The sequence below is a fragment of the Emys orbicularis genome, chromosome 10, assembly GCF_028017835.1.
Source record: "Emys orbicularis isolate rEmyOrb1 chromosome 10, rEmyOrb1.hap1, whole genome shotgun sequence".
NCBI lineage: Eukaryota > Metazoa > Chordata > Testudines > Emydidae > Emys > Emys orbicularis.
Window position 1 is genome coordinate 45,096,359 of NC_088692.1, and position 23,652 is coordinate 45,120,010.

A 23,652-nucleotide genomic window follows, 5' to 3' on the forward strand; every position below is an offset into this window, starting at 1 on the left:
CTTCCCTTTGAGAATTAGCTGAAACTGTAAGCCTACACTTGCACAGAAGCAAAATACAAGTCTACTTCAGTGTTGATTGAAAACTCAATATGACTGGCATGTCTATGTAATCCAGTTTCTTTCCCCGCTATAGGTATGTAAGACTCGCAACTGCAGACATTCTGCATTCAGGAACGGATTTGTTAAGTTTAAAAATGCTGGACTCCAAACATTTTGGTAAAGGTACAAACAATGATTATACCAAGTAGCTGCAAAATTTGCTGTGTGTGGAGTCTGAGGAAACTATGATAGGAAGAGGATGTTTTTAGTTGCCATATGAATGAAAAGTGAAACAGATTGCTGCAGTCAGAAGCAGCTTTAATGAGAGACATTTTCTTAAGGGAAAAGGGTGTCTCTCTCTCTGTCCTTAATCTATCCAAATCATTGGACAGAATTCTACTCTTACAAACCACAACCTGTTCACCCTGGCCATGCATTCATCTCAGTTATTTAGGCCTACCACAATCATCATCAAGAAAACCAGAGTATCTGTAGTATCTAATGGAGACAGGTTAGGACTTGAATCTTTCAATTGTACCCTGCAGCATAAAGCTTGGTACAATTGAACAATTAAAAATCTTCCATCTGTAACAATTACTCTCCAAGCCATGTCTCCTGTGTGGCACAGTAGATCTAAGTTTTGTAGCAAGGACCCTAGAGTCATGTAGCCCTGTGGGAACTGTATAAGTCAGCAGTTCACCTATTGGGGCCAAGTCTGTAAAAGCATCCCTGTCCTGTAAGGGGACCAGATTGAATTTCTTAGAGTGAATCTACCTGATATAATTGGCTGTAGTTGTGGTTGGTTGAATCTGGCAGCGCAAACCTCTTCCCACATATTGTAAAACTAGCAGAAGGTGGCTAATGCCAGTCTCTCCTCAGGCTGGTATTGCTGTCTGTGGAGTTTTCCTGTAGGGAAAACCAGAGGACTGATGTAACATGGACTTGTGGGTGTCACACATTTAAAATCAGATAAGCCCCAGAGGGTGCTGTGTGAGGGTATAAATTAGGAGCTGTTGCATGCCTTCCTGACACCACACAAAATGGTGTCCAGTCCACCTGTAACTACTGTTGGCTTGTGGATTCAGAGGAAACCCAGAATGGTGGAAAATTCTCTGAGGAAAGAGTCTGCAAAAGGTGAGACAAGATAATCATGATGGTCCCTACGGGCTTTAAAGTCTGAGTCTCCTCTGCATCACCAGGGCAAGAGGAAGGAACCAGCTCTGTAGTGCACATCCTACAGTTAGTGTCTCATTCTAGCTTTGCCTTGAGGTTTGATATTCATTTCAGTCAGGGGACTTGAATAAGAATTCGTTGATATCCAAACTCCTCCTCCTTCACTAAATTGTATCTTTAGTTTTGAAGGACAGTGTTTTACCATTTTTGTAAAAAAGGCCAATTTGCATCTTTGACTAACAGGTCTGAGGCACCTGCCATTAGGATAAATGTACATTATTGTGCAACCTTTGTGAACATAGACTGTGGGCACCAAAGCAGTAGCACTACCAAAGACCATGCATCCTGCCAATTTAGGAATTAATCCTTTGCTTATGGCGGGTGCAAATTTATTCAAAGCCAGCAAAGTATGTGGATTTTTGACCTAGAGACAAAAGAAAAATATGTACAGGCTGTTGGTTACAGAGCAAGCCTGACTGCTGTGATATTTTACACATTTCTTCCAAAAAAAAGTGTCAAGACCTTAGAATTTCAGGACAAAACCTAAGATTGCATGGGCATAGGGCAGAGTCTGGCTCAGAAAGCGTACATTAAAATCCTGGAGTTTTAAAAATATTTTCAAAAAATAAATCTTAACTTAGCTATTTTGACTAACCCCATTAAATAGGCCGCTCCCATAGATCAAAACGAACACTTAAAATTCTACCCATCTTAAAGACCCAGGACCTGATTTTCTTCCCATTTAGATGAGTTTTACACTAGTGATACTAGAGATACTACTGACTTACACCCAATAGGATCTGAATTTGAGTTCATTTTAATTTAGAAACAAAACCCTGAAAAATGATAAACTAGGGAGTAAAAAGTAAAGTTTGTTAGTAAGGTTCTCTGACCCACTAATATTTCTTCCTGGGCTTTCTTGTGACCTGGCATAACTATGGCCTGGTCTACACTATGACTTTAATTCGGATTTAGCAGCGTTAAATCGAATTAACCCTGCACCCGTCCACACAACGGAGCCATTTATTTCGAAATAAAGGGCTCTTAAAATCGATTTCTGTACTCCACCCCGACGAGCGGAGTAGCGCCAAAATCGATTTTGTCATTTCGAATTAGGGTTAGTGTGGCCGCAATTCGATGGTATTGGCCTCCGGGAGCTGTCCCAGAGTGCACCATTGTGACCGCTCTGGACAGCAATCTGAACTCGCATGCATTGGCCAGGTAGACAGGAAAAGCCCCAGGAAAATTTGAATTTCATTTCCTGTTTGCCCAGCGTGGAGAGCACAGGTGACCACAGATAGCTCAGCTCATCAGCACAGGTAACCATGCAGGCTGATAATCGAAAAAGAGCACCAGCATGGACCGTACGGGAGGTACTGGATCTGATCGCTCTATGGGGAGAGGATTCAGTGCTAGCAGAACTTCATTCGAAAAGACGAAATGCCAAAACTTTTGAAAAAATCTCCAAGGGCATGATGGAGAGAGGCCACAATAGGGACTCAGATCAGTGCCGCTTGAAAGTCAAGGAGCTCAGACAAGCCTATCAAAAAACAAAGGAGGCAAACGGTCGCTCCGGGTCAGAGCCGCGGACATGCCGCTTCTACGCCGAGCTGCATGCAATTCTAGGGGGGGCCGCCACCACTACCCCACCTGTGACCGTGGATTCCGGGTCGGGGATAGTCTCATCAGCTACACCTGAGGATTCTGCGGATGGGGAAGAGGAGGAGGAGGAGGAGCAGCTTGCAGATTGCACCCAGCACTCCGTTCTCCCCAACAGCCAGGATCTTTTTCTCAGCCTGACTGAAGTACCCTCCCAAGCCAGTATCCAAGACCATGACCCCATGGAAGGGACCTCAGGTGAGTTTACCTTTTAAAATATAAAACTTGTTTTAAAAGCAAGCGTTTTTTAATGATTACTTTGCCCTGAGGACTTGGGATGCATTCACGGCCAGTACAGCTACTGGAAAAGTCTGTTAACGTGTCTGGGGATGGAGCGGAAATCCTCCAGGGACAACTCCATGAAGCTCTCCTGGAGGTACTCCAAAAGCCTTGCCACAAGGTTTCTGGGCAGTGCAGCCTTATTCCGTCCTCCATGGTAGGACACTTGACCACGCCATGCTTGCAGCAAGTAATCTGGTATCATTGCCTGACAAAGCCTGGCAGCGTATGGTCCCGGTGTTTGCTGGCATTCAAGCAACATCCGTTCTTTATCTTGCTGTGTAATCCTCAGGAGAGTGATATCGCTCATGGTAACCTGGTTGAAATACGGGAACTTAATTAAGGGGACAGAGGTGGCCGTTCCTACTGGGCTGTTTGCCTGTGGCTGAAAAGAAATCCTTCCCTGCAGTTAGCCAAGCACGGGGGGGGGGGAATTGGCCCTGAGCTTTTCGCGTTTGGCTAGCAGGGATCTTCCCTGTTACCAGCCACGCGGTGGGGGGAGGGGTACATTGATCGTCCCAGAGAATTCATGGCGGGAGGGGGGGGAGGCGGGGGGGTTAGTTTGGTTTCTGCAGGGATCTTCCCTGATACCTGCCACGCGGTGGGGGGAGGGATAAAGCGATCATCCCAGAGAATTGGATGGGGGGGGGGGGTTAGTTTGTTTTCTGCCGCTGAAGGTTAACAGGAAAACCGCAGCAGTCAACAGGCTTTGCTTGGTATGTGGGAAAGGAGGGCGCAGAAGCCGAAAGACAATGGCTTACCATGGCTGCCTGCAAGCTGAATTCTGTTGCCCGGACCTGCGTCTGTGATCTCTAACACCAAAGCCACAGGCACTCAATATTAAGATGGAAAATGCGACCTTGTACTGAAATCACATGTGCTGTGTAATGTGAATAGTGTTTTTCACCATGAAAGAGTATAAGCATTGTTCTGTAAAATGTATCATTTTAAAAACTTCTCTCCTTTTTTTCAACCCTCCCTCCAGCAGCTGCAAATTTTTCAAGCCTCCCTCCTCTGTCCCGAAGGCTATCTCAGATAAGGCGGCGTAGAAAGAGGACGCGAGACGACATGTTCACGGAAATAATGGAATGCACCCGCAATGAAAGAGCTCATTTGAATGAGTGGAAGGACACTGTATCTAAATTTAGGAAAGATGCCAGTGAACATGAGGTCATGAGGGACGCTCGAGATGAGAGGTGGCAGGCTGCAACGCTGGGGCTGCTGCGTGAGCAAACGGACATGTTCCGGCGTCTGGTGGAGCTTCAGGAACGGCAGCAGGATGACAGAGTGCCGCTGCAGCCGCTGTATAACCTCCCTCCCCCCTCACCATGTTCCATATCCTCCTCACCCAGACGTGTAAGAACGCAGGGGGGAGGGGGGAGGCTCCGTGCACCCTCCCACTCCACCCCAGTGGACAGCCCAACCAAAAGGCTGTCATTATATTGAATTCGTTCAGTGGCCTTTTACTTCCCTCCTATCCTCCTCCCAAACCTCACCCAGATTACCTTCTTGGTTCTCTCCCTATGTTTATAATCACTTAATAAAGAATACATGATTTTTAAACGATAGTGACTTTATTTCCTTTGAAAGAAAGCTAGGGGAACGGGGAGGGTGGGTTCCTTACAGAGAATGAATGAGTCAATAAAGGGGGCGGGTTTTCATGAAGGGAGAAACAAATAGAAATTTCACACTGTAGCCTGGCCAGTCATGAAACTGGTTTTCAAAGCTTCTCTGATGCACAGCGCTTCCTGGTGTGCTCTTCTAATCGCCCTGGTGTCTGGCTGCGCATAATCAGCAGCCAGGCGATTTGCCTCAGCCTCCCACCCTGCCATAAAGGTCTCCCCCTTACTTTCACAGAGATTGTGGAGCACACAGCAAGCAGAAATAATGGGGAGATTTCTTTGGCTGAGGTCAGAGCGAGTCAGTAGCGATCGCCAGCGACCTTTTAAACGGCCAAATGCACATTCTACCACCATTCTGCACTTGCTCAGCCTGTAGTTAAACAGCTCCTGACTCCTGTCCAGGCTGCCTGTGTATGGCTTCATGAGCCATGGCATTAAGGGGTAGGCTGGGTCTCCAAGAATAACTATTGGCATTTCAACATCCCCAACGGTTATTTTCTGGTCCGGGAAGTAAGTCCCTTGCTGCAGCCCTTTAAAGAGAGTAGTGTTCCTGAAGACACGAGCATCATGAACCCTTCCCGGCCAGCCCGCGTTGATGTTGGTGAAACGTCCCTTGTGATCCACAAGTGCTTGCAGCACCATTGAAAAGTACCCCTTGCGGTTTATGTACTGGGTACCCTGGTGCTCCGGTGCCAAGATAGGGATGTGGGTTCCATCTATCGCCCCACCACAGTTAGGGAATCCCATTGCAGCAAAGCCATCCACTATGACCTGCACATCTCCCAGATCACTAGCTTTTGTAGCAGCACCTCAGTGATTGCTTTGGCTACTTGCATCACAGCAGCCCCCACAGTAGATTTGCCCACTCCAAATTGATTCCCGACTGACCGGTAGCTGTCTGGCGTTGCAAGCTTCCACAGGGCTATTGCCACTCGCTTCTCAACTGTGAGGGCTGCTCTCATCTTGGTATTCTGGCGCTTCAGGGCAGGGGAAAGCAAGTCACAAAGTTCCAAGAAAGTGCCCTTACGCATGCGAAAGTTTCGCAGCCACTGGGAATCGTCCCACACCTGCAACACTATGCGGTCCCACCAGTCTGTGCTTGTTTCCCGGGCCCAGAATCGGCGTTCCACGGCTATAACCTGCCCCATTAACAGCATGATCTCCAAAGCACCGGGTCCCGCGGTTCGATAGAATTCCATGTCCATATCCTCATCACTCTCGTCGCCGCGCTGCCGTAGCCTGCTCCTCGCTGCCTGGTTTTCCAGGTTCTTGTTCAGCATAAACTGCACGATAAGGCGCGAGGTATTTACAATGTTCATGACTGCTGTCTTGAGCTGAGCGGGCTCCATGCTTGCCGTGGTATGGCGTCTGCACTGTTCACCCAGGAAAAAGGCGCGAAACGGTTGTCTGCCGTTGCTTCCTGGAGAGGGGGGAGGATATACCCAGAACCACCCGCGACAATGTTTTTGGCCCCATCAGGCATTGGGATCTCAACCCAGAATTCCAATGGGCGGAGGAGACTGCGGGAACTATGGGATAGCTATGGGATAGCTACCCACAGTGCAACGCTCCAGAAATCGACGCTAGCCCCGGTACATGGACGCACACCGCCGAATTAATGTGCTTAGTGTGGCCGCATACATTCGACTTTATACAATCTGTTTCCCAAATTCGAATTATATAAATTCGGATTAATCCCGTAGTGTAGACATACCCTATGTTACCACTTTAATATGTGCTTTGAGTTAGAGCAGCTTATGATGGAACTGATGGTGCTCTTGCCATATTATGAAACAGCCACATGATACTTTAAGGTTAGGCAGTTTAAATTAATCTCACGGGTTCACAGTTACCAAATTTGCTTAGTGAGAATAATCCTTAATCAGTATGACTTAACGGTTGATAAATGTTGCCACTATCTTCCTGGCTACCTGTTGAAAGAGCCCACACAATAACCAGCTGAAACTGGAAGGCAGCATCCTGCAGTTCTTCACTCCAGCTCCACTTAACTCAAATGTGCTTTTCCAGGCTAAACAATGGAATACACAAAACATGAGTTTCACCCAGAACATTTCTCATACACTTGTAGGGCACTGTATGTCTATGAGGGTCTCCTTCCTATATCTGATAGCAATAGTGCCAGCTCATCACCACTACTTGGTATTTTGAACTGCTTTTGTTGAGTAATAGAAGTGGAAAAATTACTCTAGCTATTCCAAATGCTGTTATTTCAGTTATCCCAGCTGCAATGTCATTATTGCCAGCTCTAACTTATACTCATCAAAGTTGTCTTATTGCTTTGAAACTTTGAGCTAGAAAATGAATCAGCAGAGTTAAAAGCTGATTTTCTTTATGAGCATAAAAAAAAAAATCCCCAAACTGTAGCTTCATTTTTGTAGACAATTAAGCCCTGTATTGTGGGCATGTGAATGAATGTTAGCCAAATGGGCTGTAAAAAAAAAAATCCAGTACTTGTTTCACTTTTGTGAAGGGAAGGCTGGAGTATCAAATATGCTCTAAAATAATTTTGAAACTGTTCACACCTGCATTTCTCTCTCTTCTCTATATTGCTATGAATCATGCCATGAAACCCACATAGGTAGATGATCCAAACCTTGATTAGCATTAGGCTCCTGAGCAGGACTTTCCCAGATGTTCTGTAGGCTAGGCAGTGTCTTACCTTCCAACTGCTGCTGACAATACTTGACCTCAACAGCATGGCATTAAGCCAGCAGGCCTGTGGCTGTTAGTTGCTGGTTAAGGGCAGGTGCGTTTGTGATATGTTCATTTCTATCAGTATCCAGCACAGAACTTGCTCAACTATACAGCTGCAAAATTTACCCTTATCCTTTCTTAAATTTGATCAAAACAATCCATCATTTAAACCTTGCTTTAAACTGTTTAAAATAAAGTCTGGCAAAAATAGCTTGTGGATCAGTGCAGGGCAGATAGCCCTTGAAGTTGCTTCACAGTGGCCTTGGTACTGTGATCCCTGCCCAACAAGGATAGAGCTGATTCCAGACTCAGCCATTTAAATTCTAGGGCTCCATTTTTAAGGGCTGTTTTCTTGCCACATGAAGATGCCCAGAAGTGTCACTAAACTATTTACTTTTCTTCCTGTGTCTCAGCTCTTTCCCTGTGCAATGTGGGAAAGCTGGCTAGGTCCACTTCACTTGGTAGGCCTTTCTTTTAAAAGGAAGGGGGGGGGGGAAGCAGGTCCTGAAATTGTCCTATCATTTACCTTAGCTTTTAGCACCTCTCAATAGAGACTGCATCAGCTGATGGAACCTAGTCTGCTGATTTCACTCAGCTGCAGTTGTGGAGATGCCAATTCTGTGTATCTGTAGACACCTGTGGCCTTTTGTAACACTTGATGTGGTGCAACCTGCAGCGTGTGGGTTTGTCTTTCTCTCTCAAGAAAGTTATTTTAAGAATGGTTAAGAATTTTAAGGTATAGGCTGCTGCTTCTGGCATGTGCAACACTGAAATACAAGGCATTATAAGCAAAATAAAAGGCATGTCCTATGTTAGACTGTGAAATCCATTGGTAATGACTGTGCTCTGCCTTGGTGATTTACATGTTTTAATTATGTGTTCAACTTTCAGGAACAACTGAGTAATTATTTGCCACAGGCAGTTTTCCAATCATTTTCTGAAATATGGTGGTGGCAATTGGGAACAGACTCTTGAGAGAATGGCAAAAGCATAGCATAACCCAGTCTGATTACATTAGTAATCTGTACCAATTTCTGTATATTTTTTTCTCAGAGCTTATTGCTTAGCTGGGAAAAGAACACTATTCATTTGTAGATATCCCATTGGTTCTTTGCATTAATCTTGAGATATCTGGCATAGGTGCTGGTATACATGCATAGACCAAATTATTTTAAAGTGGTGCTGTCAAGTACTTCTGGCCCAAAACCAAGCTATTGGAGGAGGGTGGTAGGGGTGTTGCTTCTGTTTTAGAATATAGGTATCTACTCACTAGCTAATATAATACAGTGCTATTAGAACGCAGTCTACTGAAAAGCATGAAAAACACACATGCAGCAGTTGTACTCAGTCTGGATACTGCACCAAGCAGTTATCAGCAATAAGAAATGGCTGAGCAAGCCAGAGGAACTGGTGCTTCTCAAAGCAGATCCACTGCCTTTATTTTCCTTTGCACTGGGTGAGACTTACTGTTTACAACCCTTTGTCATTCACCAGACAACTAAAGCAGAGGCTACAACAAGGTACTGTATTTGAATGACAGATGTGAGAATACAGCAGAGAGATTACTAAATAGATGAGACAAGCCCCCTTCCAGCTCTGAGTGAGGTTGGGAAGTCTAAACTGGATATATGAATGGAGTTGGATCACTTCTTGCTGCCTTCTCTCTTTTCTTAATAGAATATACACACACACAGGAGCTTAGCTGAATTTGATTTTTTTATAGTTAGATACTGATTCTAAAAGGTTTTTTTGGATTATTAATTTAAATTTTCATAGTTGTGGGAAATTATTGGGGGTCAGAATAATAATTTAATGACATTAATTAATATTAATATTGAGATTCAAAATGTTAGTTACCTAAATGGCACTAATGCAAGCAATACAATACATTTTATACACATTAAGATGGAACTCTAAGTAATTCTCAAGCAGCATTGGTTTTACTTAGGCTATCTAAATTTCGATCATCATAGCTGGAATTACTTTTTCATAGGTTTGTGTGTGTACAGTGAGATCACTAAGACTAATCTTTCCAAGCCTAAATACATACGTGGGGCTGGTGCCGTCTACATTGGGTTTATAACAGGAATGTTCTCAAACTACATAAGAACGGCCATCCTGGGTCAGACCAAAAGTCCATCTAGCCCCGTATCCTGTCTTCTGACAGTGGCCAGTGCCAGTGCTTCAAAGGGAATGAACACAACAGGCAATTGTTGAGTGATCCATCCCCTGTCGTCCACTCCCAGCTTCTGGTGAACTGAGGCTAGGGACACTCAAAGCATGGTGTTGCATCCGTGCCCATCCTGGCAAATAGCCATTGATGGACCTATTCTCCATGAATTTATCTAGTTTCTTTTTTTAACCCTGTTATAGTCTTAGCCTTCACAACATCCTCTGGCAAGGAGTTCCACAGTTTGACTGTGTTGTGCGAAAAAATGCTTCCTTTTGTTTAAAACCTGCTGCCTATTAATTGACCCCTAGTTAGACTCATAGACTCATAGACTTTAAGGTCAGAAGGGACCAATATGGTCATCTAGTCTGACCTCCCGCATGATGCAGGCCACAAAAGCTGACTCACCCACAACAGAATCTTCCAGCCTGCGACCCCTGCCCTATGCTGCGGAGGAAGGCGAAAAACCTCCAGGGCCTCTGCCAATCTACCCTGGAGGAAAATTCCTTCCCGACCCCAAATGTGGCGATCAGCAGAACCCCGAGCATACAGGCAAGATTCTACAGCCGGACCCTCATTTTACCCGCGATGGCACGTTAATGCCTAATTGACTAAAATCACGTTATCCCATCAAACCATTCCCTCCATAAACTTATCAAGCCTAATCTTGAAGCCAGAGAGGTCCTTCGCCCCCACCGTTTCCCTCGGAAGGCTGTTCCAAAATTTTACCCCTCTGACGGTTAGAAACCTTCGTCTAATTTCAAGCCTAAACTTCCCCACGGCCAGTTTATATCCATTCGTTCTCGTATCCACATTAGTACTGAGCTGAAATAATTCCTCTCCCTCCTTGGTATTAATCCCTTTGATATATTTAAAGAGAGCAATCATATCCCCCCTCAGCCTTCTTTTGGTTAGGCTAAACAAACCGAGCTCCTCGAGTCTCCTTTCATAGGAAAGGTTTTCCATTCCTCGGATCATCCTAGTGGCCCTTCTCTGTACCCGTTCCAGTTTGAGTTCATCCTTTTTAAACATAGGAGACCAGAACTGCACACAGTACTCCAAATGAGGTCTCACCAGCGCCTTGTATAACGGAAGCAGCACCTCCCTGTCCCTACTAGAAATACCTCGCCTAACGCATCCCAAGATCGCATTAGCTTTTCACAGCCACGTCACATTGCCGACTCATAGTCATCCTGCGATCAACCAGGACTCCGAGGTCAGTTCTTGTGTTATGAGGAGTAAATAACACTTCCTTATTTACTTTCTCCACACCAGTCATGATTTTATAGACCTTTATCATATACCCCCTTAGTCATCTCTTTTCCAAGCTGAAAAATTCAAGTCTTATTAATCTCTCCTCCTATGGAAGCCGTTCCATACCCCTAATCATTTTTGCTGTCCTTTTCTGAACCTTTTCCAATTCCAATATATCTTTTTTGAGATGGGCTGACCACATCTGCACCCAGTATTCAAGATGTGGGCATACCATGAATTTATATAGAGGCAATATGATATTTTCAGTCTTATTATCTATCCCGTTCTTAATGATTCCCAACGTTCTGTTCACCTTTTTGACTGCTGCAGCACATTGAGTGGATGTTTTCAAAGAACGATCTACAATGACTCCAAGATCTCTTTCTTGAGTGGTAACAGCTAATTTAGACCCCATCATTTTATATGTATAGTTGGGATTATGGTTTCCAATGTGCATTACTTTGCATTTATCAGCATTGAATTTCATCTGCCATTGTGTTGCCCAGTCACCCAGTTTTATGTTCTAATGAAGTTTCTTGCATAATAGCTCAAGTAGGATTATAACCTTTGACCAGACTGAAATCTCAGGGAATTGTGGGATGTCAGACTTCTGTCTGTTGGGTTTCCCTGAGCAAAAGGAACAAACACAGGTTGGCTATTGTATACACAGCATCTGCTATCTCAGAACCAGCAATGGGAAAGGCATATATGAAACCAGCTGTGACTTTTAAAACTTAATCTGGTGTCATCCTGCATCGGGATGGCATCTGAAGAACAAGCCATGGCACCTAGGGGCAAATGAGCTTGTTAAAATGCAAGAGCCAAAAAGCTTCCTTAAGAACGTCTCAGGAAAGCTGCTGTTTGACAATACAGCAGGGATCGGCAACCTTTGGCATGCGGCTCACCAGGGAAATCCGTTGGCAGGCTGGGACAGTTTGTTTACCTGCAGCATCCGCAGGTTCGGCTGATCGTAGCTCCCACTGGTCGCGGTTTGCTGTTCCAGGCCAATGGGGGCTGTGGGAAGGGGCAGCCAGCACATCCCTTGGCCCATGCTGCTTCCTGCAGCCCCCATTGGCCTGGAACAGCAAACCGTGGCCAGTGGGAACTGCGATCGGCCGAACCTGCGGACACTGCAGGTAAACAAACCGTCCCAGCCCGCCAGTAGATTTCCCTGACAGACTGCGTGACAAAGGTTGCCGATCCCTGAACTAGTGTCTGAGCCTCTTTTTTTTCCACTGTACAATATCTGTGAAGCACTGCCACGGGAAATTCTGTTTCTGTGCAGTTTGACTTGTGGGAGGGGAGAACACATGGGAGAACCTTCCTTGAGGTAAAATTAATGTGTCTTTTCTATTATAAATATTCTGGGACGTGAAGTACTTTTTATATGCTATGCTTTGATTTTTGTAGTGCATTTCTGTATAGAGTTTGTCACACTATTTTAGTAAAGCTTTTTTTCCCCAATCAGCTTACAAAAGTTGTCTGTCTTCATAGAAGGGGCTCTGCCAAGTGCAAATCCATCTTCCTAGCTTGGAACAGCATGTGTGTGACTGAGTTCTAGGCTACTCTTGGCTGAAATGACAGCCTTTGCTGCATATCCTTTCCCCTAGAGCCTATTACTAGAGCCCGATGGGGGCACAAAATTTGTATTCGCAAACATGGTCCATGGATATCCTCATCAGTGGATATAAATTTGCAGAGCTCTACTTATTCTAGCACGTGTTCTTGTGAGGTGGCTTAGCACGCCTGTCTTTTGCCTACTTGGAAGCTAGATGGGACAGTGTAAGCTGGTCTGTGGTGTGGATGTGCTTAAAAGAAGCCAGGGGCACCCATGGCTCTAGAAATCAAACTCTCAGCTCTTTCTGACCTGCTGCTGTTTCCCTCTGACATACCTACTGATGGAAAGAGAAGGAAAACTCTCACTTCAGTATTATGTTTCAGGCCAGCAGCTTGTTTGGGGGGAAGGGGAACAAAAACAGCATAAATTCCACTGAAAAATCCCTACACTTACCTTTTTTTCATTACCAGTCTTGCATCACTCTCCATCAGCCAGGTCAGATTTGGAGAGTACTACTGTGAATCCATTGTATGCAAAAGCACATGCTGAGCTCCAGTTCCATTTATTATCATCATCTACAGTCTATATTTACACATTTAAAAATGCTCCCCAAAGTTAAATTCCCTCTTCGCTCATCCCAAGTCTCGAGAGTAACAAGGACCCACAGTCTGAGTCCACAGAAGGAGAATGCTCTGTTTGATCCTCTCTGCCTACCTCTCCCCAAAGGTTATTTAAAACACCGCTCAGTATACCACCCCTGTGTGTACTCTGTAAACATGAAATCCCTGCTGTACAAGCATCAGACGATCTTAGCATCGAGGAGCCTAAAAAAGGGGCTACACACTTCTGGGGACAGGGCAAGTACGGTGTAGCTCTTCAAGTATCTCCTCTGTTCTGAAGATCAAGGTTTGTGGCTCTTCATGAGCCACACCACATTGTGAAACTGTCAGTGGGACAGCAGCTGCTAGAATCAATTAAGTGTAGCAAATGTATTTCATAACCTGCTAGAAACAGTCCTCACAGTCCTTTCCCCACCCCTTTCCTTCCTCTGCTTCCACAGGCACTGTTCAGACTAAGATTAACAGTTCACTACCATGGAGACTAGTATTTGGGGCAGGGGGATCACCTTCCCATAGGCATAGGCAGTCACCACCATTCCATGGTCTGGTCACCTATTTTATGTACGAACACAAGTGGCTGTCCCCTCCCTAGTCTGAAAGGGGTTTTAATGTAAGGTACAAAGCAGTACATCAACAAGAGAGATTAAAGCAACTTTGTTTTGCTTATAAAATTAATAAGTCTTCCTCTGCCCACGTTTAACTGTATTGCACCTAAATGCTGAAGAAACTGCACAGAGAGGTTTGAAGGGGGATGCTGATGCTGAAGCAAATTGTGTTTATTAAAAAAAAATTCTCCATACTTTAGAAGTGAAGAGCACTCCTTGCCCAGCTTTGTGCTCTTCCAGTAAAAATCAATCCTCTCACGTGCACCCCATGGAAATGACAGTAACATTCAGCATGACTATTTCAATATAAAACTGCACCTAACACGATACCTAAATCATAACTGATCATTCTAGTAATTTGCTTCCCGTTTCACCTACCATTTGTCTTGTATATGTAAATTGTAAGCTCTCCAGGGAAAGAACTCTGTTTTGTACAGCACCTAGCCCAGGGGGGTCTTGATCCAGAGGGATGCCTCTAGCAGCTACTGTAATACAAAACAACTGCAACACCAGTTAAATGGGTTGTGACCTACCGTATATACTCGTTCATAAGCCAATTTTTTTTAGTAAAAAAGGGAAGCACCAGAGACGGGGGTCGGCTTATGAACGGGTATAGAGAGGGAGAGGTGGGATACAGCCCCTCCCCCCAACAGAGGGAGCAAGGAGAGGCAGCACAGCCAGCAGAGCCAGAAGGGAAGAGGCGGGGCCAGAGTCTCTCCGCTTCTGGCCACGCTGCTCTCCCCCCAGCCTCCGAAGCAGCTGCAGCTCTGGGGCTGGCAGGCTGCAGCCGTGCCGCTCGGCCCCACCACCCAGAGCAGGCTGTGGCCGCGCCACTCGGGCGCCAGAGCATGCTGCGGCCACGCTGCCCAGCCCAGCCCGCTGGAACACGCTGCAGCCGCGCCGCCTGGTCTGGCCTGCCGGAGCAGGCTGCGGCCGCGCTGCCCAGCCTGCCGGAGCAGCTCCAGCCACGTCAGAGACATCCTTCCCTGGCCCTCCCCAGATAAGGTGGGAAGGGGAGAGTGTGGGGGTCCTGGGCTAGGGGTGGGGTCATGTGGGGTGGGGTCACAGGGGTTACTCCCCTGACTCCCAGCTTCTCCCCCCAGTGGTGAGCTGGAGCCGGTTCCCAAGCTCCGGCAGCTCACCTCCCCCTCCGCCCCTGAATGCTCCGCCCCCCTTCTCCTCCTCCTCCCCCTCCCCTGCTTCCCGCGAATCAGATGTTCGCACGGGAAGCCTGGAAACAAGCAGCAGCAGGTAAGCTGGGGCAGGGGGGCGCGAGGAGGGCTCCAGGGAGGTGCGGCTCGGCCCCGTCCGGCTCCAGCCCGGCCCCAGCCCAGCTGAGCGGCTCCCTCCGGCCCTGGCTGGGCGGCGCGGCTCCAGCCTGGCCCCGACTTTGGCTGGGCGGCGCGGCTCCGGCTCCAGGCGGTGCGGCCCCGGGCCTGGCTCTGGCCTAGGTCCTGGTCCTGGCGGGGATAAGCAGCATGGTAAGAGACCGGGGCCGGAGGGAAGGGGGGGTGTTGGATAAGGCAGGGGCAGGGAGTCCCGGGGACAGGGAATGGGTGGGGGGGTTGGATCGGGCAGAGGTTCTGGGGGGGCAGTCAGGGGATGGGGAAGGGGGGGTTGGGTAGGTGTGGGAGTTCCGGGGGTCTGTCGGGGTGGTGGTGGATGGGGTCGGGGCAGTCGGGACAGGGAGCAGGGCGAGTTGGGTAGGGGGTTGGGTCGTGGGGGGCAGTTGGGGGGGGTCTTGGGAAGGAGTGGTCAGGGGACAAGGAGCGGGGGGGTTGATGGGTTGCGGTTTCTGAGGGGGACAGTCGGGGGGGGGCGAGGTGGGGATGTACTCACTGGGTGGTTCCCTACCGGGTCTTCGGCGGCGGGTCCTTCAGTGCCGCAGAAGACCCGGAGCGCCGCCAGGTGAGTCATCCCTGCCGGGGTCCCGTCGAATCGGGCCCCGCACTTCCTAAAGCCAGCCCTGTCCCCACCAGCTGCTGTCCCGGCCCGTCAGGGTAAGCAGCTGGCACGCCGGGACATTTTGTTTACTTAGGTTTACCTCCATGCTTGTGGACGCGCGAGGTAAACAAACCATCTCGGACCACCAACGGCTTATCCTAATGGCCTGGGAGCCAAAATTTGCTGACCCCTGCATTATAGGATTGGCTTATGAACAGGTTAAAATTTTTCCATTTTTACTTATCCATCTTGGGGGGGGGGGGGGGTCGGCTTATAAACGAACCGGCTTATGATTGAGTAGTTTAAACAGGGCACTTTGGTTACAAACCAAAAATTGTGAACTGTTGCTGTTCATTTAGTGTGTTTACTAGATCAAGATCTCATCAGCCATTTGTCAGCTAAACCCCCAAAATACATTAACTTTGGTTCCTGATTGCGCTTTAATAACCTTAAAATTGCATTAGTGTCATTTTGCACAATCGTAGCTAATTGGAACGTACAACAGGGGGCTGCTGTTATTCCCAGAACCTGGCCCACATTGCACCAGGCATTCGGTGACTAAACTAAGGATCTGGTAAGGTTAACTGCCCTCTCTTGTTGATTATGCAAAATAACACTGATGCAACTTGAACGTCGTTATCCCATAATACAGCTAAAATCAGACTTGTAAATGATGCCTAGGCTAGCTTTCAGAGGTCTGAGCACCTGCTACACTGACAGCAGTGGGAGCTGTAGGTACAGAAAACCTGTGAAACACGCTGTAGGTTCCTACAACACTAATGAAAGGTTCCTTGCACAAGTTTTTAATTCGGTGGCTTAAGGCGTATTAGGGGCTTGAGCCGTGATTAGAGTGATCGCAATCACTGTGGGGCAAGGCGGACAAGGTCTACACCATCCAGACATTTTATGTAGATGGCGGTGGTTCTGTTTTATGTTGAAAAAGCAGGTTTTTTTGGCTGGAGTGTTCAGCTAGGAGATACAAACTGTTAGTGGGTGAAGGGCAGAGAAACTGGCCTAACCTTTAGTTTAACTAGTCTCTTAACTCAGAAGGGAAACAGCCTCATATGGTGCCATTCAGGTGTGAGGTGCTTAGCCTAGCTGCAGCTGCTGGGGAAGAGTTTCCCCTGCCAGGCTGGGGTAAAGTTGACAATAGCTACATTGTTCAACAGGTGAGAGCTATCTTAGCAACAGGAAACTTTAAATGACCGAATTGGTATAACTAGCGGCAAGTTATGAAATGCAAAGCCTAGACCCTGCTCTCACCCTTGTGGGGAAGGGAGCACATTGAGGATCTTGCTGTGTGGTCTTTGCCAAATAAGCTTCCTCAGTCAGGTTGTCCCAGCAACAGCCCTGGCTCAGGCTAACTATGCTACTTTCTTGAGCACTAGTGATTACCACAAAGGGCTGTATTTGAGAAGCCCTTAATATGGTCCCCTCCTCTCCATCACTTCTGGAGAACAAGACAGCCCAAGTGCACAGGCGCTTTGGGTTACCGCCATTTCTTTAGTGGTAATAATCTTCCCCCTCCCAGCACGTACAGGCTGAATGGACTGAAGTTTAAAAAACAAACAAGGTGCCAGTTCTCCCTTGTGGGCTGCAGTCGAGTCTGGAAAGGGTTGGAACTGATGGAACTGTAGAGACGGTCACTACCCAGGTTGTCTAACCTCAATGGCTTTATTAAAATTAGACCAGTTAGTGTCAACAGGATTTAACTTATGGGGGAGGGAGGGGATCAGAAGGTAAGTGACCCTAAGGAAACAGGTTAATTCTCAGTTCCAACACATCCTCGTGCCTGCTACCTCCCAGCTTTCCTGAGGCCGTGAGTCTACGTTTCAGGAAGAGAACTCTCCTCGGGTGTAAGTTCCCAAAAGAGGTTACAGCTGTAACTTCCCCAGGGATGCTGGAAAAGGCAGAAGTGAAAGTAGCCACTCTTTCCAATTCTGTTTGGCTCTATCAGCCTGTCCCTTCTCACTTAGTGACTGTGGGAATGGAATCGGTTCCAGCCTGTCACCACTAGAACTAACAGAGAAATCAGCCAACTCAAGGTGCTAGTAACTTCCAGGAGAGCTGGACATTGAAGGCAAATTACTCCATACTCTTAAAACTCCCACCAAACAGGCATGCAGGTTGCACACATCTCCCTCTGAGCAATGCAGAGTAGCCTCTCACATTATCTTCAATGAGCATGGCCTGAACTGGTGCCCCTCCTCCAGATCTGCGTTTAGGGTTGTTTCACTCCTTGGACTGATCTGGCTTCCACTCACTTGTCCTGTTAATTTTTCTAGCTTCTCCCCTCCTCCAGTTCTTCCACTGACCTTATTACAGGGGGCTAGTAGAGCTTTCTCTGAGCCAGCTAAAAGGCTCACTTGCTAAAGGGGCATGATCCTCTCTGGGCTCTATTTAGAGAATTGGTCCAAGCAACTGCTTTAAAAGCTGTACAGTCACTGTAGTTGGCCTTGCTAAACCATCCTGCTGACTCAGCCCATCTCAGTGATTCAGCACCTAAGCACTGTGTGCAATGCTACAGCAGCCCCTCCCTCAAGGAAGGAGGGGATTGCACCTCCATTACCTCATGCAGTCCCACAGCAGCACTAGTGGGCAGCTCATAAGAACCTCTTCTGGGTGCCATGGAGCAAAGAATCACTGAGACAAGGATGAGGTCAGGTGCTAATGTCACTATCGGCATCCAGCTGCATTTTGCCTAAGCTCACAGTATGGTGAAGTCACTGCAGGCCATGCTGGGGGCAGCTGCCCTTCCCCGCTGCTTGAGTTAAGGGGTGGCAGTGAAATTTTGCTCCCAACAGCCCAGCAGGCCCCGCCCCTGCCCAGCCCGTCCAGTGCTGCTGTTCTATTCTGTGGTCAGCCTGCTTTTGCGCTTCTCTTTTCTCCATTCTTGGGGCTCTGTAGGGGATATGGTCTCTTCGGGGCCTGTTTCTGAGCCCGGTTCAGGTTCCAGAGGCAGCGACGGGGGCTTTGCAAGGGGAGCCGATGCTCCAGCACCTGATGATACAACACAGGGTTACAGCCACGGTCCCATACACTCCTCTTTATGCCACAGGAAACGGCATCTAATTGTTAAAGCAAAAGGCTGTGCCTGCTGCTGTGACCTAGGCATGTTGTATGAATTTGGATGGATTATATGGGCTAAAGGCATTAACACAGCCCAGTCACTGTCCAACACTGACCAGTGTTAAACAAGGCTTGGTTTGACAGTCTCTTTGATGGTATCACAGATGGCAACAACTGTCCTTTTCGGGAACAGAGCAGAAGTTAGTTGAGGTGAGCTGAAGCTGTTGTTATTGCTGCTGTTGGTAAAGTCCCCTCATCCTTGGTGATGGCTGGGATTCAGCTGGAGCTGGCAGAGGTGGTGATATTGTCTGGGTCCCTCTCTCTGGCCTCGTCTGGACACCTCTCAGGAGCAGGATGAAGGCGGCCTGGGGTCTCATGATGGTGGAGCTCGCTCCAGTAGCCTCTGATTGTTCTTCCCTGCTTCTTTTTGTTCCTTCATACTTTTCCCACAAAATCTGTCTTTTAAGGACTCAGAAAGGGAGTGGTGGGTGGAATACCCCAGCCCAGCCCCACATTATTGTGTCCACCAGTTAGGCCTAGTATCCGACACATTCATTAATTTCCAGCTCTGCATCTTCTGTTCTTAACAAGCACCATTTCAACAGTAAGTGGGGAAGGAGCTGTAAGGGGTGTGGGGGCAAAGTGGTGCCAGCTTAGAGCGGGTGTCGGAGGCATGGGGGAGTGGGAAAGGCCAGAGGCAATGCATGGAGTGGTCACATGCCCCCCACAACAAATGTTACGTGTCACCTCTTGTGTTCTCTTCCTTCTTCACGTTATTTCTTCTCTTTCCTATCCCTCTCCTTTTCCCTTCTGTCTAATAAGAGTCTGGCCTAGCTGGCCAAGACTGCATATTTTGCAATACTGCTGTGAGCCTGTGCCCAGAGAGGAAATGAAAAGCAATGCCCTGAACAGCCCGAGGCTGGTACAAGTTTGCCAGGTATCAGAGTGGCTGATGGGACCATGTGCTGGGCCTGTGTTTTTCCAGCAGTGAGTTTGCAAGTGAAACTCAACACTAGAGACAGAAGCTGCATTTTTATCCTTGCTGTTCTTTTCTCTCCTCTTTTGTCTGTGTTTGTCCTGTTTTGTCTTCTTAGGAAATGGGGTTGGACTTTAGCAACAACTGCAGCTCCAGCCCAGCTCAACTAACTTCTCTTTTCTCTCCAAAGGACAGTTATTACCATTTTAATAACTCTTCTAAAAATGCTCTCCAGATAAAGGGAAAGGGCTGTTGTTAAAACGAAAGCCTTGTTTAATGCTTTACATTTCAAAGGCTTTAACTGTTTTTCCTTCTTTTTCTGTATCTTTACTGAAAGGTTACAAAGACATTCAATGGTGTGTTTGCCAAGTACTGGGCAGGCTGAGGTCTCTGTGTGTCAAGCACTGAACCGTGTTTAATGCTGTTTCATGTTGGACAGTTTCAGAGTCATGTTCACACCTTTGACTCTTTGGGACCTGTGACCAGGTGGACTAGGCCCTGAGGCCCCCTGCTGGAGGCCTCGTGGGCCTGCCCCCCAGAAAAAAGCAATAGAAAGGTCCTCCAAGCTGCCTAGAACGGCAGCGGGCTGGATAGATCAGTCTGCTGACAGGAACCGGGGGAGAGGAAGGAGCTGGCTGCTGGGACTCAACTAAGATGGGCCATGGGGAAGTGGCCCAGGGAAATGTAGAGCAGCAATTACTAAAGAGACGCAGCATGAAGCTGCTATACTTAAAAGGTTCCCTGGGTTGGGACCCGGAGCAGTGGGTGGGACTGGGAAGGGAGGGAATTAGAACTGGGGCACCCCACGGAAGCAGGCTACACTGGGACTGACTCAGCAGGGAGCTGTGGTCAGCGAACTGAGCCCAAGAGGGGTGGCTCAGCAGGAAGCTGGGGTCACTGAGGACTCAAGTACGGGCAAGGAGTTCCCAGGGAAGAAGCCCGTGGGGCACTGCTCTGTTCCAGAGTAGGAGCCTTGCAACCTAGCCGGACCAAGCAAGGATACCGTGATGGGCCCTGCTGGATTGGCTAAAGACTGAACCCAGGCAGGGCTGCAGAGGAGGACACACCAACTGAGGGTCCACGATGGGCCCTGCTGGACTGTTTGAGAAGACTGTGCCCAGGGAGGGCTGCAGGACACTGGGGACATTTTGGACTGTGTGCCCCGGGAGGGGTTTGTTTGTTGCACACATGGACAGAGTGAGACTCGGCCAGAGGGCTGCGTCACCAAAGACTTGCCTGAGGAGCGCAGTGGCCAACAGGGGGCACTGTGAGCAGAGGAAATTGAGAACACTGCAGGCGCACACACACACACTCGACCAGGGGTGCTTGTGAGAGGTTAGTGTACTCCGTTATAGGACCATCTGTTCCATCCACATTAACACAACACGCCCCAACAGCTTCAACAAGGAGTAGCCTGTCTCGCTGTTGCCCATTGACTGATGATGATTTTATTCTATTTTCTATCTGCAGTAGGATGGAACTCACTAAAAGGGAGGGGTCTGGCTGCTGCTAGAGTCACCTGGAACAGCCAGTGTTTGTTTTGTGAATGAGAGGATGGCCCCCCTCCATCTTCTCCCCTCTACCAGGAGCCTGCCTCTCTCTTCTGCCCCCTCCAATCTCAGCCATCTGTTTTCTAATGAATGAAGACAAGGGATCCCACTGTTAACATCACCTCCTTCCCAGAGCCAAGGGAGGAAACTGATCTTGCCACTCGCCAGCATGGCTGGGACAGGAAGAGAAACTGTTTGATTTCAGCAACCTCACAGGAGCATTACGCTACTATAACGCAATGCTCGTACTCCATAGGGAGAACACTTTTGTTCCACACACACTTAACTCATGGAGTTGGGCTTGTCACATGCCAAGTTCTTGTGCCTACATGTGCCACCAAGTAAGTGTCTTGCTGTACTCCATATCCCAGGGTACAGGGAGTGGGACAGATGTGCCCACTTGGCAGTGAATACTTCCTCTAATCCCAACACCCTCTCCTCTCATGCCATACAGAGATGCAAAAGAGACCTACCTGTAGAAAGCTGCATAGTCTTCCCATACCCAGCTGCTGAAGACATGGCCTGACCCAGGGCTTGGTTAGAGCCCAGAGGTTGCTGAGTGCTGGAGGGTTTGCTAGATGTAGCGGCTCGCTGCTTTAATTTGGAATCTTTGATGGGTTTAGTCCAGACCAGACTCTCCCCCGCCTGCAGGGCAGCTCCCACCTTCTGGGCCACATCCACCATCTTCTCGTGCAACAGAAAGAAACAGAGGAGAAAATCACCACCAGGAACACTTTCGGCAGGAGCCAGGGCAGCAGCGCCTGTCCAAGCGGGGACCACTATGCCTCAGCTTCCATCTGTGGGTTTTAGCAGCAGCTTCACTCTAGAGCTGGGCTTAAAGCAATGGCCGTGACCAGCTTGAAGGGAACGTGACACACAGTGTAAGGGTTTCCCAACAGGAGATGGCAACTCACAGTGGCCTCCACTCTGGTGGTAGGCGGCGGAAGTAAATGGTGCCCCTCGCTGAAGGTGCACAGCCTGCCTTTCTTGAAAAAGAATGCAATACACTACACTCTACACTCAGCCCTCAGAAACCTGGGTGAGGAGGAGCTGATTGTGAAGGTTTCAGATGAGGTCACTGACTTCTTCCCCAAATCTCAACACTCAGAGGATGGGAGCTGGAAGGAGACACTGCATTTTGTTTCTTACCAGGAGCTACGAGCTCAGATTCCAGTGTCACAATACACTTCACAGAGTTACACATAACTGGCTAGCGCAGCCACAGTGCTGTAGAGAAGCACAGCTCTGACAATCCATTTGCTTCAGAAAGAATCCTGACTTTTTGTTCATAGATTGAAAAGCCTATTTTAACAGCAGAGATGAAGCAAGTAGCTTTCACTGGGCACCTGGTCCAGCTAGGTGTGTCTAGATAACTGACCCATTCTCTATTAACTGGACTCTGGTCCCAAAAGGTATAGGGACCCTCCTGCTCACTGGATACCACTCGGGGTTTGTTTATGTGGTGGGTTACATGCTGTACGGAAGCGTAGTTTCCGAAGAGCACTGAAAGGTTCACATTAATTCGGCCATGCAGACCCTCCTGAGGCACAGTGAAGGTTCCCTAATGGTTCTGAGCCAGTTAGGATGCACTTCAGAACCTTTAGGGACCCTTCAGTGTGCCCAGCAGGGTCTACTAAGACCAATTAATGCACCACACATCAGTGCACTCCAGAAATCCCCCCATCCCCATACAGCACATTACCCCACCATGCAGACAAGTCCTCTTACAGCACGGGATCACCAGCTACTTGCTTCCAGCTGGCTGTTCTTATTAACGTACCTCAGGATCAAAGTCAAGAGCGCTGTTCTCCTTCAGGGCATTGACCTTCTTCTCCATCTCGTGGTATTGGCATAGTGCTCCCTTCTTATCCCCCTGGTTGTAGAGCAGCACAGCGTAGTTCAGATTGACCAGGGGATTACACCTGCAGCAGATAGCCCACAGGATCAGTAACATACACTGCCAAGAGTAACATTCTTAAATCTCAGGTGAGAACCTATCCTGATACTAGCACTGTGCCGAGCTGGCTACACCCAGCAAAGCTGGAGATCCCACGCTACACAGACTAAACCAAACAGCCTCCAGGTACTCTGCATATAACCATGGCAACCTTCCTGGGAAGCAAGTGCTCAGAGTGATGCAGTAAGATTGCTCTAGTGTTACCGTTAAGGTTGTTCAGCTGTTTCTAGTTGAAGCCCCTGGTTTCTGCTGCTCCTAACCTTTCAGGCTGACATGTAATGTTCCATGCTTGATCTCTGCTGGAAAGCAAGTTGTTTTTGAAAGACCGAGCACATCTGGTTCAGCAATTCTGAAGTAGGAAAAATAATACACTTTCCTCACCCACTAAAAAATTGTGCAACATTTGGGATGAGCTCTACAGGCAAAACGGCTGGCGCTGTCCCTTACAGTGGGGTGCAGGAA

The 23,652-nt window shown here is 48.0% G+C and overlaps 2 protein-coding genes across 2 annotated transcripts in view; one reads left to right on the forward strand and one right to left on the reverse strand.

Moving 5' to 3' along the window:
• The first annotated feature begins 2,371 nt into the window (after positions 1–2,371).
• LOC135885036 (uncharacterized) lies at positions 2,372–4,696 on the forward strand. The gene is made up of 2 exons (XM_065412676.1): positions 2,372–3,069; positions 4,136–4,696. The coding sequence occupies exons 1-2, from the start codon at positions 2,538–2,540 to the stop codon at positions 4,594–4,596; spliced, it is 993 nt and encodes a 330-aa protein (XP_065268748.1). The 5' UTR covers positions 2,372–2,537; the 3' UTR covers positions 4,597–4,696.
• Positions 4,697–18,486: 13,790 nt separating this feature from the next.
• BBS4 (Bardet-Biedl syndrome 4) overlaps positions 18,487–23,652 on the reverse strand; it is a 95,350-nt gene continuing 90,184 nt past the window's right edge. The window contains exons 14-16 of the mRNA XM_065412690.1: positions 23,014–23,155; positions 21,707–21,917; positions 18,487–18,638 (exon numbers count right to left, since the gene is read on the reverse strand). Of these exons, the coding sequence (XP_065268762.1) occupies positions 18,487–18,638; positions 21,707–21,917; positions 23,014–23,155 (505 nt within the window). The remainder of the gene's footprint in view (positions 18,639–21,706; positions 21,918–23,013; positions 23,156–23,652) is intronic.